We start from the raw sequence: 17,500 nt of genomic DNA, 5'->3' as shown, positions 1-17,500 counted from the left end.
AGAGAGAGAGAGAGAGAGAGAGAGTTACAAGGAGTTAACCGAGAGAGAGGAGAGAGACGAGAGCGAGAGAGAGAGTTACAAGGAGGTTAAACAGAGAGAGAGAGAGAGATTGGAGATTGGTTGACAGAGAGATGGAGAACGAGAGAGAGAGAGGAGAGATAGAGAGAGAGAGAGAGATCAGATTACAGATGAGAGAGAGATTTACAAGTTAGGATGTCTCAAAGACTTTTTAGTCTATCCGAGGAAACATCGTGTGCTCACTTATTTCTAAGAGCAGGTTTTACAATTCATTCACAGTGTCGTAATGATTTAGTCTAGCTTGCTTTCTTTTGAACTCTTCCACACCAAAATGAGAAATTCGCTCAGATAGAGGACCATTAAATAGCGAAAATAAATGAGAGAGAACGAGAAAGTAAAAGATAAAAGTTTTGAAAGAGTAATGATACAGCAGGGCCAAATTTGATAAAAAAAAAAAAGGAGAGAGAGAAAGGCATGAGATATTAAGAAATAAGAAAGGCATGAGATATTAAGAAACACAGGCAGTGAAATAAATTCGAGAGAGAGAGAGAGAGAGAGAGAGAGAGAGAGAGAGAGAGAGAGAGAGAGAGATAGATTCTATTGTAAAATGAGAAAACCAGTGAGACAGAGGTCAACTAGATAGCGGAAAAAATGAGAGAAAAAGAGCGAGAAAGTGAAAAATAAAAATTTTATAAGAGTATTGATAAAACAATGCCAAAATGGACACCACCCGCTCCCTCTCAAAAAAAAAAAAAAAAAAAAAAAAAAAACAAAAAAAAAAAAAAAAAAAACAAAAAAAAAAAAAAAAAAAAAAAAACAAAAAAAAAACGTGATATTAAAAAATCAAAATTGCAGAGAGAGAGAGAGAGAGAGAGAGAGAGAGACTGAATGAGGGTGTAATGATGCCGACGCTTCATGTTCCTCGAGAGTAATGTAGCAGATGCAAGAGAGCGAGAGAGAGAGAGAGAGAGAGAGACTCCTCCGTTTCCAGATCTTAAAAGCGGGAAGATTCTAAGTTGATATCGGAAGTGTCGATCTTGTTTTAATGACTTTCTTCCTTTCTCTCATTTCATAATGAAAATGTAATCCCCCTTGTGCAGTGCAGTTATTTCTCCTTCCTCTTCTCTTCTTTTATCCTCCTTCCATTTTTCCTTCTCTCTGTCTCTTCCTCCTCCTCCTCCTCCTCCTCTCACCTCCTCCTCTCCTAGGCACGCATGAAGTGGCGTTAGAATTTTAGGTCAAGAGTTTTTCCCCAGTGGCTGTAATACGCCTTTTTAAGCGTCTCCATTTTGGTAGGCCTTTCTTGGGGCTTCTTTTATATCTTTCCAATAGTACTGGTGTTTTACGATCACGCTGGATGGGTAAGGGTTGAGCAAGTACGGTTTATACGTTTGTAAGACCCGCCTCGCCTCTCCCTCTCTGTCTGTCTGTCTCTGTCTCTCATGTATGTATGTATGTATGTATATATATATATATATATATATATATATATATATATATATATATATATATATATATATAAAGCGAATTCCACAGGAAATTGACAGGCAGACGTTCAGTACCAAGCGCCTCGGGACACAAAGTATATATATAATTGTATTATTGTCTTCAAAACCATGTAGTGCAAAAGGTCTCTGAACTTCCGCCAATCACGTCTTTCCAGTCGTTTGCTTTCCACACATCTTCACTCATCTCCAGCTTCCTTTTTCATACTATCACGTCATGTCCCCTAGGGATTGTGCGAAGGATGTGTCTATGGTATCTCTGTCTGTTTCATCATTATCTCATGAAAGTTATGTAATTACACCTGTGGTATCATTTGCAAGTCATTTGACTGCTAATAGACGTCTACAACTTTTATTCCTGAATTGACAGATAGCAGTGCAATCGTACTGGACTTGATCATACTTTCGTATGCAATTTCAATCTGTTTGGTTTCCAAATCTTAACCAGCCTACCCTATGCTTGATTAGACTTTTATAGTCTTTCATTCAATTCAGGAGAAACTGTATATACTAACATTGTTCATAAATATGTGAAAGATTCAACCTCATTAATCATTTCTCCACATAATGTTGTTATAACTCTTGTGCGTACTTTGTCCTCATCAGTTCTGTTTTCTTAAATGAATTTTTAGTCCTAGTTCTCTAGATATATGATGCGCTCCTCCATGTAACCTTTGTGTCTAGTGGTAGTTTGGTGATTAAGACTGCATTATCTGCATATGTCAGGTATGTCAAGTTTCTCTTATCACACACACATATGTGTGTGCGTATGTATGTATGTATGGTTTTATATGTGTGGATATATAAATAAATATATATATATATATATATATATATATATATATATATATATATATATATATAGTTGTATGTATGTATTTTTAAATGAATATATACATTGCGTGTGGCAGGCAGAACTCTCAGAGGACGGAAACTTAATGCCCTTGCTATGGACAATTATCACCAAATTATTTTACGGGCTGCATACTGGAGCCAAAATCGAACAAATAAAAAATACAAAGCAACCAGACACCCATTTTCGTGACACTGAAAACACTGGATGTGCATTACGGTTACGCGTGTAACTTTGAAAGTTGTCGGTTGTTTTGAGAATGTAATAAAAAAGAAAAAGAAAATGGATGTAATAAAAAACTCCCAAAAAAAAGAAAAAGAAAATGGGACGTTAGAGAACGGAGATACAATCGCAGGTCTGACTCTTGGTAGGAAGATCAACGCAAAATGTTAAGTGTTTTCCATTGGTGAGCAAATTACATAGCTGCAGTTCACGAGTTAATTTCTGTTTTAAGTTATTTGGTTATTTGTTTACCTGATAACAAACGGCATAAAATTGTCAAATAATTGACGTCTATTCATAATAACGAAAGACGATTACATAGGCTAATGGAGGAAAATTTGCTCGGTAACTTTAGAATTCTGAATACTCTTCTCTCTCTCTCAGCATCTTGTTTATTCATTGTATGGTGAGTGGAATAAATTTCTTATCTAAAATATTTGTTTTTGCATGAATGCATTATGACCCCAGTAGAAATGAAGCTGAGGTGTCCAGTCGATGACACGGAAACCATTCATCAGAAAGGAATATTCTGAGAGCATCATAAAAACAGGTCTTGTGGAGAGAGCTGATGTCTTCCCCACTAGTAAGATCAGAAGAATCACGACAAGCCAGCCCCTGGAGATGACATAAATCTCGTGATAAGTGTTGTGATAGGAAAGGGAAAGAGGGAGTGTGACGTGTGTTAGGGCACAATCTCGAAATAATGTTAGTGCCCATAGCTGGGGGTAGTTCCGTCAGTGGACCTCATGCGGTGCACTGTAGGCATTACTTAAGGTACTTTGCAGCGTGCCTTTGGCCCCTAGCTGCAACCACTTTCGTTCCTTTTACTGGTACAGTAAAAGGTACTCCTTTCATCTCTTCATCTTACTCTCGACCCTCTCCTAAAAACACTTGATTCATAGTGCAACTGCGATGTTTTCCTCCTGTTACACCTTTCAAACCTTTTACTGTCAATTTCCATTTCAGCGCTGAATGACCTCATAGACCTCAAGGTTCCAGTGCTTGGCCTTTGGCCCATGTTTTATTTTCAACTCAACTCAATAATGTTAGTGATACAATAATAATGAAGACGGTAATGCAGTCTCTCTCTCTCTCTCTTTCTCTCGTGGTTGTTCTAACTGCCAAATGTTTCCTCAAATAGACCAGAATCATCCCATTAGAGGAGTGTAACAGTACAACCATCAGTATTAATGATGTAAAGGCGAATTGTGCCGATGTCAGTGAGTTTGCATATTGCTGTTTAAAGAATCACTGCCTGATATATATCTGTCATGCAGAGCAGGTGCTGGGACATCATCGACGGCCTCCATGATAGTATAAAAAATATATCAAATGATTTCACCGATCTCCATGTCCTTACTGACAAGTCTTGTTGCTTCTTTCTCGTAACAACTTCAGGGAAATCGATTTGAGGTAGACTCATTTTATCTGACAGTCGAAGTTTTGCAGGTGAGGGCCAGAGCATTGGTTTGGTATTTTGGTTGTACTTTAGTTTGTTTGTTTGTTTGTGTGGTGTTTTTACGTTGCATGGAACCAGTGGTTATTCAGCAACGGGACCAACGGCTTTATGTGACTTCCGAACCACGTCGACAGTGAAGGTTGTACTTTTGCATCGTCTGTGGAATACTGGTGCAGCTTCTTCCACTCGTTTGAGGTCTGATACTGCCACTTCAGATACAGATTCCACTGCTTGACCTTCCAGTATAGATGATGAGTGCACAAGTTCACTTCTGTCCAAAAACTGCCAAGATTTTGTCTGTGAACCAATATCTGTACAAGGTTTTGTTGTCATTTGTCGATTTTGCAAGTCATCGCGCAACTCAAAGGATATTTTCTTGCATGAAGTGAACAGAAACAACTCAGGTGGCACTCGATATGAGATGAAGAGTTTCATGTTGGTTTGGTGACATCAGCAGTATTAGTGAAGGGAAGACTAGTGACATAATAGCAGGTAAGGGTTTCGTAAACAGATAAGTTACTAGTCTGTCAATCGATGAGAAGGTAGTTGTAGAAAAGAAGGTTAAGTTACATCCATAAAAAAGAACGAAGAGAGGTAGAATACAAGGAATGAAACGACAGCAGTAACGATTTTCCATTTGTACTACTCGAAGCCTTGCCCACCGATTATTGAGCACCGAATGTGTCGTTTTCTGTAATGACATTTGTTGCGTTTTATGTAAACAAACACTATTTTATCCAACAACATATTTTAAAGGGGGCATTTCCACGCCAACTTGTTGCATATTTGCCAGATTAATCTCAGTTTTTGCAAAAATGTTTTGGTGACAAATTAAAATTGATAAAGTGTACTGAATTTTTTTTAGCCGTATATTTCGTTAAAAAAACATTTGGATTGAATTTTGAAAACAAATTCCGTATCGAAACGCCCCAGTCATCTGCAATCGCTTGTATGATTCGATCAAATTAGTTATTTCATAATCATGCAAATTAGCCCCGTAAATGCTAAATACCATGGACTGCGATAATTATGTATATGTATTTATGAAACAGTTCAAGTATGGCTTTGATGAAATACGCTTCGTAAAAGGTACCATTAATAGACTGAATTAAAATAAAAACTCATTTTCCTTTTCAGTCGGAAGATGTGAGAGTGTGATGTCTACAGCTGCCCCTCGATCCTGTCTAAAGCCCCCTATCAGGTAAGGCCGATGAATATTTATTTCTCTATATACACATTTATTTATTTATTTACTGATTTATTGGACGATTTAATTTTTTTCTTTGTGGGTTAAGGATTTTAGTTTTCTAAGTAACCGTTAATCAGGGTAAATTACAATGTTATTTTTTTAATTCAAGTTAATGAAGGCATTTCATTGGTTACAGTGCAAGAGTGAGGTGTATTGCGTCTTGTAAGGAATAAATATTTTGTTCATCACAAAATAAAGCATTGCCAAGGACATATATAGGAAAAGTACTCAATTTTGACCCACAGTCATTTAGGAGTCCATCAATCAGGCAGTGCTCTCTGACCCTCCATATATTTAAAGAATGCGATCGATCTATTCCAGATAGGGAAGAGGGTTCAGTACTGTCTGTTGGGAAATTCTAGTAAAAACTCAAGTTCAGCAAAGCCTTTTGCTTTGCCCAATTCAGCAAAATCTCATTTCCACTCAGATTACAGCCCAAAATTTTATATTGAAAAAACTTATTTAAAGAATGCTAAAATAGTTGAAGATCAAATGCTAATTCAAAATGGCTCACTTGCACTACCTACTCTTCATTAAATTCAAGTTTTTCGTATTTGAAATCTAAACAGTTACACTTTTTCAAAGTAAAATAACATTCACACAAACATATATGAGTGTGTACACACAAGCACATACACACACACACACATATTGTGTGTGTGTGTGTGTGTGTGTCATGTAGGGTGAGATAAATGAAACACTAGATGTTAAATGCTTTTTCTACAACGCTATGCGAAAAGGTCAAGTCTATGATGGGGCCAGAAAGTAATTGAAGGTGGGATCTAAATAAAAGCAGGGTAATTTTTAACCCCATAATTTTGTTCCACTGGCGGAAATTTATTTTGGTAGAGGAGGAATAAAGTTTGTGAGCGACTGAAACTTTGTTGTGAAGTCAGACTTTGATCTTTGGGCGAGACCGAAAACATTGTTCGGTGGACTTTTCTGTTATGAAAGTCTACATATTAAAAGTCCTGCAAGGGAAAGTTATGTCGTTACGACATTAATTACACGCAGTTTTTTTATCTCTCTCTCTCTCTCTTTCATTACCTTTTTCATTGGCTTATATTCGTTCTTATTGCATTCAATTTTTTACCTTTCTCCTATACAATGTGGCTGAAGTTCTTAAGGCCTCTTAGTTGTCAAAACTCGTTTTTGAATTATGTATTTTTACTAGTACTCTCTCTCTCTCTCCTTCCTGATCCTGTATAGCACCGGGGAGGATAAAAGGAGAAGTTGCAGCATATCGAATCGAAAATGTTGATGTTTCCATTGTATTGGTCTTCGGTGTTCTGACTCTTCCTCCATTTCGATATTTGAACGGTTTTTGAAGATATTTCTTCACTCAAAGGATTGCTGGACTTATGATTTAATGGTCGCTTATTGTTGTAGCAATTTTGGTAAGAAATATCTCCTTCCTGTTTTTGTAAAACTTTTCTTAGAAGTTTGCTGATTTTCCAAAAGTTTAATTAGCATCGTTCTTGAAGTGCAGGGGGATAATACGAAAATGTGCAAGGGATCAGCTAGCGGTTGTAATCAGTCACTTTTTCGTATGACTCGTAGTTGCGCCTTTAGAACATTAGACAAGGATGAGGAACCCACACGATGTTCTTCCCTGACGTCTTTGTTCTGAGATGCTCACCAGTGGACGCATTTTTTCTTCTCCCGGTATATATATATATATATATATATATATATATATATATATATATATATATATATATATATATATATATATGGGCATATGTAGGTGTGGCAGTACGACGCTCATATGTGTTTATAGATGTATATATGTGTGTATATAGATATATTTTTTAAACTTTTTTTTTTAAGGAGAGACACTTCTATTGTGTGTTTGTGTATAGTTTGCGAAAGTGTTTAGCTTTTGGCTTGCAGTTTAAGGCATGTTCGTCGGAAGAGGAAAAGTTAGTGTCCATTAGCTGTTTTTAACATTCAAGCCCCATTTCCTCTCGGAATTAGGGGCTACACTAACTTAGCTAGAACAGAGAGAGAGAGAGAGAGAGAGAGAGAGAGAGAGAGAGAGAGCAAGCAGGCAAGTAAACGGAGAAGAAAGGAGAAAATGTTGGCCTTTCCAGTTGTCAAAGTCTTCATAACGTCATTAGGACCTGAGTGTTCCAGGCTAAAGTGGAAGGCATTTAAAAGTTAAAGTTTGGGAAGGAAAAGACATTTTTTCTACTAATGTGTTTGTGCTTTGCTGTTTTGATGTTCTTCCTGCCATGACCAGCCCTATGAGAGCTGATAGTCAGCTCAGTAGCCTGGTTAAACTATTTTAATGATAATAAATTTTCATTAATCTTGTCTCCATTGGACCTGGGCTGCAACTTGGCATAAGGATCTCCTGCCTTTTCTTCCTAAAAGACGAAGTATTTAAAGTGGAAGATGCTGAAAGTAATCCCTTCCTTGTGCAAATGATAAAATGAGTAGAATGATTGACCTCGCCATTACATGATAAAACGCCACCACCGACTACGCGCTTAGATTATACTTTTATTTTCCATTTTCCTGACGTAAACAAAAATGGAAATGAAGTTGACCACATTCCCCTCTGCCCGTTTCTTTTTAGTATCAATTATGAGTTTTTCATTTATTTATTTATTTATTCATTTTTTGAAGAGTTGTATAATTTTGAAATCTAGCGGATGACATTTGGCGACTCCCATTTATATAGATTTTTCGGCATTATGCCAAGCGCTGGGGCAACTAATGCCAATCAGCACTGAAACGGAAATTGACAGTAAACGGTTTGAAAGGTGTAACAGGAGGAAAACCTCGCAGTTGCACTGTGAAATAATTGTCAGGAGAGGGTGGACAGTAATATTTCTGTGCTTCTGTCAAAGTTCTAAGGATTGTCCAAAGGTGCTAATCACGTTCTTCAACGTGCTTTTAGGTGCAAATTGCCCGTCGAGTAGCTACTGCATTTTTACAACGTTAATTTACTATGTTCCTGTAACTGTAAAACCATCAGGTAACGTGTTTATAACGTGAAACTAGTACCCAGAATGAATGCTAGCTAATTAAATTTGGGATTATTCAGAGATACGTTGAAATCTTCCCAAATATCTATCCTAAAGAACGTGGGATTGATTCAGTATTTAACTGTTGACTAAGCAACAAATGCTGCTGACACAGACACCCCAGTGACTGTGTGGCTTGAGAATCATAAAGGCAACACCTTCAGGACCCGGAACTCCTTGGACACAATGGATATGAAAATATGAAATAAACAAGTTATGTACTTATGTATCGGTATATGAATGTGGTGACCACAATACTACTTATACACAGCTCTTCTACGAATTTGTAATTTGTAGGTAGCGTTATTGTCCAATATTGAAAATAAAAGCTTATCCCCGTCTTGTGACATCTTCCAAACACCGCAACATTTTCCATATTATGGGTTTTTCCATATTATGGGTTTATGTCCAAATGCAGAATTTGGGAATACGAATGAGTTACATTATGATAATACCGAAAGACTGAAGAAAAAAGTAGAGAACATCACTTATAATTATTTTTTTTTCATTTCCCTTAAAATGCATCTCCCACCCCCTTCCCCCGCCGCCTCTCTTGGGATTTTAAGGCTAACAACTGAAGAATCTCTTCTATTCCGACGCCCAAGCGAACGTTAGACGTAAACATTGACATTGTCTAAAGGAGATGATGCCTTTTGTGTACGCTGAGGGCGCCTGATCAGTTACAGTGACCACATGTATCTACCGGCGACTTATGGCTGTTGCCTTTTATGCTCATATGTCTTTCTTGCTGCATATTAATGAAGTGATATCGCTGTGATGGATACCAGTATGACTCATCTTGCCAAAAAAAAAAAAAAAAAAAAAAAAAAGGCATCTAGAGTTATAAAAATCAAATAATAGATGTTGCGTTTGGAGGTGAACAAAGGATGGAGTAATTTACTAAATATAACATTTATTATCATTATTATTACTATTATTATTCATTTTTGGGCGCCTTTTTGGAACCTTGAAAACAAGCTGGAAATTAAAAGTTTTGAAAACGGATGATTTTTTATTCGATCATTCGTAAATCCTCTGCCTACCAACACATGCTTAATTCCAAGTGTAGTATTACAAACTTGAGTAAAACAGTCTATAAAAATTACAATAAAAACTTTTATTTGGACATATGCTTAAATATAACAGCTGTCTCTATTGTCAAATTACTTGGCAGACTTCCGGTTTTTTCTTTTTTTTTCTTTTGCTCAACTGGATCGTCACTGTGCTAGTCTCTTATATCTGTTCAGAAATTCGTCTGTAAGAAAATTGTGAAAAACGGTAAGGTGATCACCCAAAAAAGGAGAGAGAGAGAGAGAGAGAGAGAGAGAGAGAGAGAGAGAGCTGTTCAGGGAGATCTAGATGCAAACACATTCGCTTCTCTGAGCAAATGAAGCTCTAACTTTGTTTCGATATCCTCGGTAATCAAGGAGAGAGAGAGAGAGAGAGAGAGAGAGAGAGAGAGAGAGAGAGAGAGAGAGAGAGAGAGAGAGAGAGAGAGAGAGAGAGAGAGACGATATTGATGTAAACACTAGATTAGAACATAAACAGAACTAAAGTAGGCAGTTGGAGAGGATTTGAATTAAGGGAAGAATTGCATCCGTCATACTTAGTAACCTACATAAAACCGACAAATTGTTCGTGAAAGAATTTAGGACAATTTTTAATAGATTATGGATTTTATCGTCTGGGAAATTGGCGTCTCTTGTAAACAGCTTTCCATGAATTGTAATGTATTTATAAATGTGAGAGGAGTGTCTTTAGTTGTAATGAATAACCGTAGTGTGGCGATAGGGGTTGGTGATTTTTTTTATTTCAAAAAAATGAAAAAATAAAAAATCAGTGATTTATTAGGATTTTTCTTTTATATGTTAGATGTTTTTCAGCCCTTTTTTTCCTCAAAATGTATTTCATGACAGAATTGCTATTGATTTATCTTTTAGGTGTCCAGTTCTGGCCTATAGTATGTACTTGCGGTTTTTTTATATCAAAATAAATAGATGCAGCACAGTTATGCTTGTTTCTATTAACCTCAAAACCATATTTGTCAATTTGTTTTCTTTCAAATTTAAAAAATGAAAAAATAAAAAAAATTAAAAACCATTATTTTTTTAATGAGAAAATCAAGTATTTAATCACTTGATTAAATCAGTTTGAGTTAATCATTGCCAACCCTGGTTAGTAAAAGTCTAATATTTATTTTTGGAATCCAAGGAACCCATGGGTGGCTGACGATGGGGGCGAGAGCAGCACATCCTCGGGACAGCAGCAGCAACAGCAATCGCAACAGCAGCATCATTCGGCGCCCCTGGATGTGGGGAGCGAAGCGGGGACGGTGGTCCACGCCCACCTTTCCCACGACCTTCTCGCCCACCAGTATGCGACCCCTTATCACTCGTCTACCTCAGGTGCTCCTTCCCTCACGGTTGTGAGTGGGGCACGCTCTACCCACAGTGTGGGGCAGCACGCCCCCCATGGGGTCGTTCACTCCCACACCGCCCACTCCCTCCACAGTGCCACCCATTCCATACCCACCGCCGCCCACTCGGTGCATTCGGTGCCTGGCACCTTACAGCAGCCGTGGGTCGACCCCCAGTTGCTTTGGAGCACGCCCGCCTTACCAAGTGTAGGCGTGGGTGGCGGTGTCTTCACTGTGGGCGGAGGTGGAGGGGGCCCGGCTGATGGGTCCTGCCCCTCCCTTCCACCTGGGGTTTACCCACAGACGCATCCAGTGCTGCACTCCCTTCACTCCTTGCACTTAGGTAAGTCATCTTGGCCTCGTGGCTACATTTTCTTGATCTGTTCTTTATTCCAGGTCTTTGCTCAGTGTTATGTCAAGAAACACACAGGTAATGCAGCTTCATTTGAATGTCGTTATTTGATTATAATATTAGCATAAGTATACTGATGAATAAATTTCTTGCTAAAAATTGCGATGTAATCGATTGACAGAAATCGCTATAAAATTTACTAAAGAAAGTATTGTTATACTTTTTTTTTTTATTATCTTGGAGTTGGTTGAGCATTTTATGTACTTTCATATTTACTGTTGACGTTTTGAGTTCAGATTTAGAATATGCAGCTCAATTTCTTCCCCTACAAGAAAGATTTTTCGCAGAGGTTTAGTTTTTATGTTAGTATTGGTAAGAAAATATGACTATATTTGACATTTAGTAAAGTTGAGGATTGAGCAAAAAAAAAAAAAAAAAAAAAAAAACACACACACACACACACAGTAATCACCTGCTCAGCATCCTTAGTTGTTTTTTGTGGATATTTGCATAAGTCGTAGATAAATCATAGATTAGATCAGCACCAAAGATCAAACAGCCAATCAAGAGTTTTGGTCAAATACGAACCATGAGTAGACGGTGATTCGTACTCGTTTCCAGCTTCTCTTAAAACGGGTTATTTAAATGTGAACAGAAGAGGGCTGGGTGCACTTGTCATGCCACACCTAGGCAATGCTTTGAAAAAGCAGTAGGTGTTACTGAAACCAATAACAGATCTCAGAGGCCTATTGCATGCGCAGGAGGGTCATAACGAAGCCCAAGAACTAACGAAGAGATAACAGTGTTCCGAGTATCGATGGGAATTACCAAGATTTGAATAAGGAAGACCGGCCACAGAAGTCAGTGCAGCCAGGAAACATAAGTTTTCCTGTTTGCCGTTCTCTTATTACTACATCAAAATTATTTTGTTTTAAGACTGACTATTTGCTTTGTCTGTCATACCCTAGACGTCGATGTGAATGATAGTATGACGTGAGATTATCATATTGAGGGCCCGACCAAATTCCACACGAGGGAAATTGTAAATTCTTTCATTCATTTCGTTTTGAAAATAATATTGGCTGTATATTTCCGTTTTGAATGTTGGTTTTATATTTCGGGTACTTCTTAATTTCCCTTTGTGTCAGGATTTGATCAGGGGTACGTAATTTGTCAAGTAATTGACTGTTTATACTATTTCCGCTTTCCCTTTGTAGTAAGATGAATAATACCTTTTTCTTTGTACCATAAGACGCCCTTGCTAACGTTATTTTGCTCGGTACGCTTTCGGTTATCGTTGCTTTTCATTCCACTTCTCAGAAGGCCTTGTAATGCTCCCCAAAACGACTACATCCTTTTCGAGAACTGGAAACTAAAACTCATTAGTACTAGGGTCAGTTACACTAGTACTAGGGTCTAGCACCGTGTGTACGAATATGATCAATCTTATTGTGTAGATGTCAGCTACCCTCCTCCTAATTGAAAAATTTTACAAATTTCTTTTAAAATTTTAGGATCGGATTTATACATGCCTTGACTAAAATTCATGTTATGACAACTTTATTTTTTTTTTTTTATAAAAACTGACCAATCTTATTTTTCACTCATGGCGAGGTGTGATACAAAAATCACATGTTAATCATTATATATGTATATGTACACACACACACATATATATATAATATAAATAATTATATGTATAATATGTCTGACAGACAGAAACATAGATGTGGTTGTCGTGGTGTTGCAGAAGGGTTGAGATTTACCAGTGTCTGTGTGGACGATGAATAAATCATGTCATGTGGATTATGCTAACTCGCAGAGATCTACGAATTAGTAGAGCCCACAGAGCTTTATTTCTCCTTGGTGGCGTCACAAAGACTAAGCAGGTGGGTGGAACTGAATTATGCAGGTGAACGGATTACTCATTCCCTTTGAATTCCTGTCTGCTAATTGAAAGCATACTCGTCTCGGCGAGGGCTTTCTCTCGCTAAGGGAAAAAAGAAAAAATGGATTTTGAAAGAGATTTTTTTTTTCTTTTTGTTCAACGGCTTAACGAGCAAGATACGTCAAGACAGGTCGTCATTTAATTTGCGCGTTTTTTGTTCATCACTTTTACTTTTTATAATATTTGGACAGTCTTTAACTAACTTAACGCCGTTACAAATTCTTAATTTCTTATTATTTTCCATTACGTATATTTCAGAATTACCGTCCACACCTTGATCGTGTAATTTATAGCGACTGGAATTTTTCAGTGATTCAGTAATGGTTTCCCTGCACCGTCAAATTTTAGAATTCTCTCCCCTTTCCGTCTTGCCTGGCTCATACAACCGTCCATCTGTCAAGAAGCAGGACGGAAGAAATATAGAATTTAGGCCAAAGGCCAAGAACTGTGACCTACGAGGTCATTCAGCGCTGAATGACCTGTAGAAAGGTTTGAAAGGTGTAACAGGAGGAGAACCTCGCAGTTGCACTATGAAATCATAGTTAAGAGGTGGACAACAAGATGGAAGAGGGAGATTATGAATGGAGGTACAGCAAAAGGGATGAACGGGGTAGCAGCTAGTGGCCGAAGGGACGTTGCCAAGAACCTTAAGTAATGCCTACAGTGCACCGCGTGAGGTGCACCGATGGAATCAAGACGCAGGTCGTTCGATTCTGTGCGAGTCTCGTCCTCCCCTTCCTTCCCGCGTCTCTTCGGTGTTTCCATCTTGCCAGGCTTGATTGACTACACTACTTGAAGGGGTGTCATCAACATGACCTTTTGTGTATGGGACTCTGAGCCGAACGTTATCACACTGTGAATATATGCGACTACGATGGCGGCGTTAATATTGCAGGAGTTCCGAAGATATCAGTCAGGCCGAATCATTAGTTATTATCATAAAATACGGCAAAGAATGGCGCTCCTATCTTCTGCCGGGAATATTAATTTGACACTGTCTCTGGGGAAAATACTTCATGTGATATTAATTAGGCTTTGGAGGAGAGAGAGAGAGAGAGAGAGAGAGAGAGAGAGAGAGAGAGAGACTTGGTTGGCGGAGAATGACAATTTTTCGGGTGAAGGTTTAAACTCTTTTGAGATACACATCTCGAAACAAAAGCGCGGGCGCGCGCGCGCACACACACATATATAATATATATATGAGTGTGTGTGTGTGTAATCTTCTTGTGACTTGTCGACAGTATTATATGCCATTGTGATGCTGTGTGGCTGGCTGATCTACAGGCATAGATATGGCACCATTACTCCTTGTTCGTATGCCCTGAACGCTTCTGTTTAGGATAATCGTAACCACTGGGAGAATGTCGGTTTGTTAATGAATGTTATCCTTTTTTTTATATCCTTATAGTGGAGTTTCGCCCGTTAAATAAAGGCATTATAGTTAAATAGTTAAGAATCTTTGCTGCACTTCAAAGAGTATTTTATAATTAAATAATTTCCTGAGAATTGTGTTATCATATTGAAGGCTGACGCATAATGAAGTGTAATTTCGTCCATATAAAGGACTCGGGCACAGTGATATGATAATTATGATGGGATTGTCTTCGTGTTTTCATTTTTGTTAATAGCGATGCCTCTTTTGTCAGTGCGATAAAACAAAACCCCTTCTGTCTATTCCAGTTTCTGGCAGGAAAAAAAAAAAAAAAAAGCTGAATAATGCTTGAGGGAATTATCCTGTTAAAGCTCTTTTTAATTATCATTTTTTAATTATCATGAAATTGAGTGTAAATCGTAATGTATAAACATATTTTTGCTTTTTACGTCTAAAATAAAAAAATACCAAGAATTTTTTTTATGGGGTCAAGTTTTTCGCTTTAAAAGAGAACGCTTCCAACTTCTCAAATAACTTTCCTAACTTCTTTGCCCTTGTCCCTTTAGTACATTAAATGAACATGTAAAAGAATCATCATTACCCTCGAAAACTTCAAAACACAAAGAGCCGAAGCGCAGGATCTCAGTGTTTTAGCCTGTTAAAATATGTGAATGCTTGCACTGTGTTGGAGAAAAAGGAAGTTTTAGTTATTCACATACAGCTCTGGATTTCTAGGTTGTTTTAGAGAAAAAAATTTATAATGGTAGATATACGGAGTTTTATGCAGTTTTTGCTGTGAAAATTGTGGACTTGAAACCGTCGATCGCAATTATTGTGGATTGCAGTGTCGCTTTGGAAAACGTGCATTAAAAAGGTAAGTACCTTGTAGGTCTGATTTTTAAGAGTATCAGATCCTCTTAGCTCATAAAATTAATATTTCCGAACTTCATACAACTGTCAGCGATAAATCTAGTCTAATTAGTATTGATATTTTCAGGAGGTGGCTCTAGTGGGCAGGCATCTTCCGCCGGAGGACCTGGAGTGGGCCAGGTAGGAGGGGGTTGGGGCCCCACAGGCCCTTTACCTGGCTCTTACCCCCAAGTTCATGGTTAGTTTCCACCCTCTTTATGTTTACCAACTGTTTACTGACAGTTTATTTCGGTTATAATTTTATTTTAACTTTCAGTATACGTATTAATTCATTCAGCTCCATGTAGCATCCTCTCTCATTTAACGGTTTCATTTCTGTTTACTTAGCAGTCGTTGACCTAGTCTTAAAATTCTTCATATTCAATCTGGAATGGTTATGTAATTCAAGGTTGTTAGCAGGATTACACAAGAAGCTGTATGAGTTGTTAAGAACATTCTTTCAAAGGTAGGCCTCGGGACAAGGTGATCACGTTCTGGGAGAGAAGTTAATGCAACCGTTGGGGAGGAGGAACTTTTTTAGGGGTGGAATGCTTAGCCTTGTCCCCAGTTGTTCCAGGCCTAAGAAACCCAAAACTTGCGCTCCATCACTGTAGACTTTGGTCTTGAATGACAAATAATTAGATTATCTTGAATGACAAATAATTAGATTATGAGAGAGAGAGAACCTTCTTTTGGGAGGGCTATAGCATTACTATTCAGCCTTAGCAGAGGTTTGCTGCTGTCTATTTTTTGCAGTACAGTTATGTTTGTACAAGAACTGCAATTTCTGTTAGTAATATTATTAGTTTATTCGTTCTTAATTAGCAAATCATTTTTTTATTTTCTTTGAGGTAACTGTTGCCCAACTTTTCATGTATAAGTTGAATGTTTTCTTTCCCTTTTTCATTTTTCTTTTTTTTTTTTTGCAGTTAGTATGCATACATCTTTAGCCTGCCTCCTTTTTCACATATAACTTGATTCAGAGGGATAAAAGTTTATTTTTCTGTTTTACCTTAGTTAGCACTGTTGAAGAATTTTTAGATTCATAAAAACTCATAAAGGTAAATTTCCTTTTTATTTGGGAAATTAATCCAAAAGAACCACAAATTTACCATAAAACCAAACAATATACTGTAATCTGTTTTATATCTTTGTTTACAGTGCTGTGAATAAAAAAAAAACAGGGTTTGGCGTAGGAAAAACCTATTTTTTGTAATTGCTGTTACTCCTCAAGGATTACCCTTCCATGGTCAATCTAGAGCGCCATGGTGACCAGACTAATGTCAAAGTATCTCAGACTAATGTCAAAGATATCTCTTTTAGCTGGTCTTGTGGCTGGGTTTGGCATAATGATAAACATTATAATGTATGATAAAGTATAACTGGACTCAGGATAAGAGGGGACTTTCTCTTACCCTCTGCGAATGCTGAAACGCAGTTTACCTATGTCAAAAGTTGCAAGGAGTGTTTTTGTGTATGTGCACAGTCATATTATTTATATACGAACAAAAACGGACCAAGAAGCCATTCCTTTCTGTTGGTCAACGCAGGATAATCCCTGACCCAAATACCATGTCTTTTCATCAGAGAAGTGGGAGGTTTTTGAGGACTCAACAGCAACTACCAAAAATAGTTTTTTTTCTACGTCAAAACCGGTTTTTTGAGAGTGTAGTCGCTCTCTTGTCCTCAAGGAGCTTTACAAAGTAACTGACAGGTAACAACATTTCTCAAATTTTAATCCCCACAACCCAAAAATATTTCTGGTCCAGGGTCAAGCTGCAAGTTTCAAAGCCCCATTCTTTATTCCAACTACCTTTAGGTTTGGTAGCAAAGAAAAAGAAACTTAGGTTTTTAGGGTGAAGTTCTGAGTTAGATGGATCCTAATAACCCTTTGGGGGAAATATAATCTTCAGCTTGGAAAGCTGCATGGGGGATAGAATTCCTTCTAAAAGGTTTCTTCCCTGGCTAGCTGAAATTTGTCCCCCTGATCCATCTGGGTTCAGCAAAGCCATTTCAGTGGCAATGCCCACGTATATTCCATAGTAAGAATGTCAACCCCATGCATAGATTTCTCTACTTCCTTAGGAGGGTTAACCTGGTAAGTACTGGGGACTGAGGTTACTGGGTTCTGCCCCAAACATAAATCACGTGGGAGTACTGGGGAC

The 17,500-nt window shown here is 37.8% G+C and overlaps 1 protein-coding gene across 5 annotated transcripts in view; it reads left to right on the top strand.

Annotated features, from left to right (window-relative positions):
* The window catches only part of LOC135223558 (uncharacterized), a 188,110-nt gene that overhangs the window by 161,467 nt on the left and 9,143 nt on the right, over positions 1–17,500 (top strand). For all 5 annotated transcript variants that reach the window (XM_064262100.1, XM_064262076.1, XM_064262109.1 and 2 more), the window contains 3 exons: positions 5,195–5,258; positions 10,550–11,097; positions 15,424–15,534. In XM_064262100.1, coding sequence (XP_064118170.1) covers positions 5,215–5,258; positions 10,550–11,097; positions 15,424–15,534 — 703 coding nt within the window. In that variant the 5' untranslated portion in view covers positions 5,195–5,214. The remainder of the gene's footprint in view (positions 1–5,194; positions 5,259–10,549; positions 11,098–15,423; positions 15,535–17,500) is intronic.

The sequence above is a fragment of the Macrobrachium nipponense genome, chromosome 20 (genome assembly GCF_015104395.2).
Source record: "Macrobrachium nipponense isolate FS-2020 chromosome 20, ASM1510439v2, whole genome shotgun sequence".
Taxonomy (NCBI): Eukaryota; Metazoa; Arthropoda; class Malacostraca; order Decapoda; family Palaemonidae; genus Macrobrachium; species Macrobrachium nipponense.
Note: the sequence above shows the minus strand (reverse complement) of the source record. Positions and strands in the feature narration are given on the sequence as shown.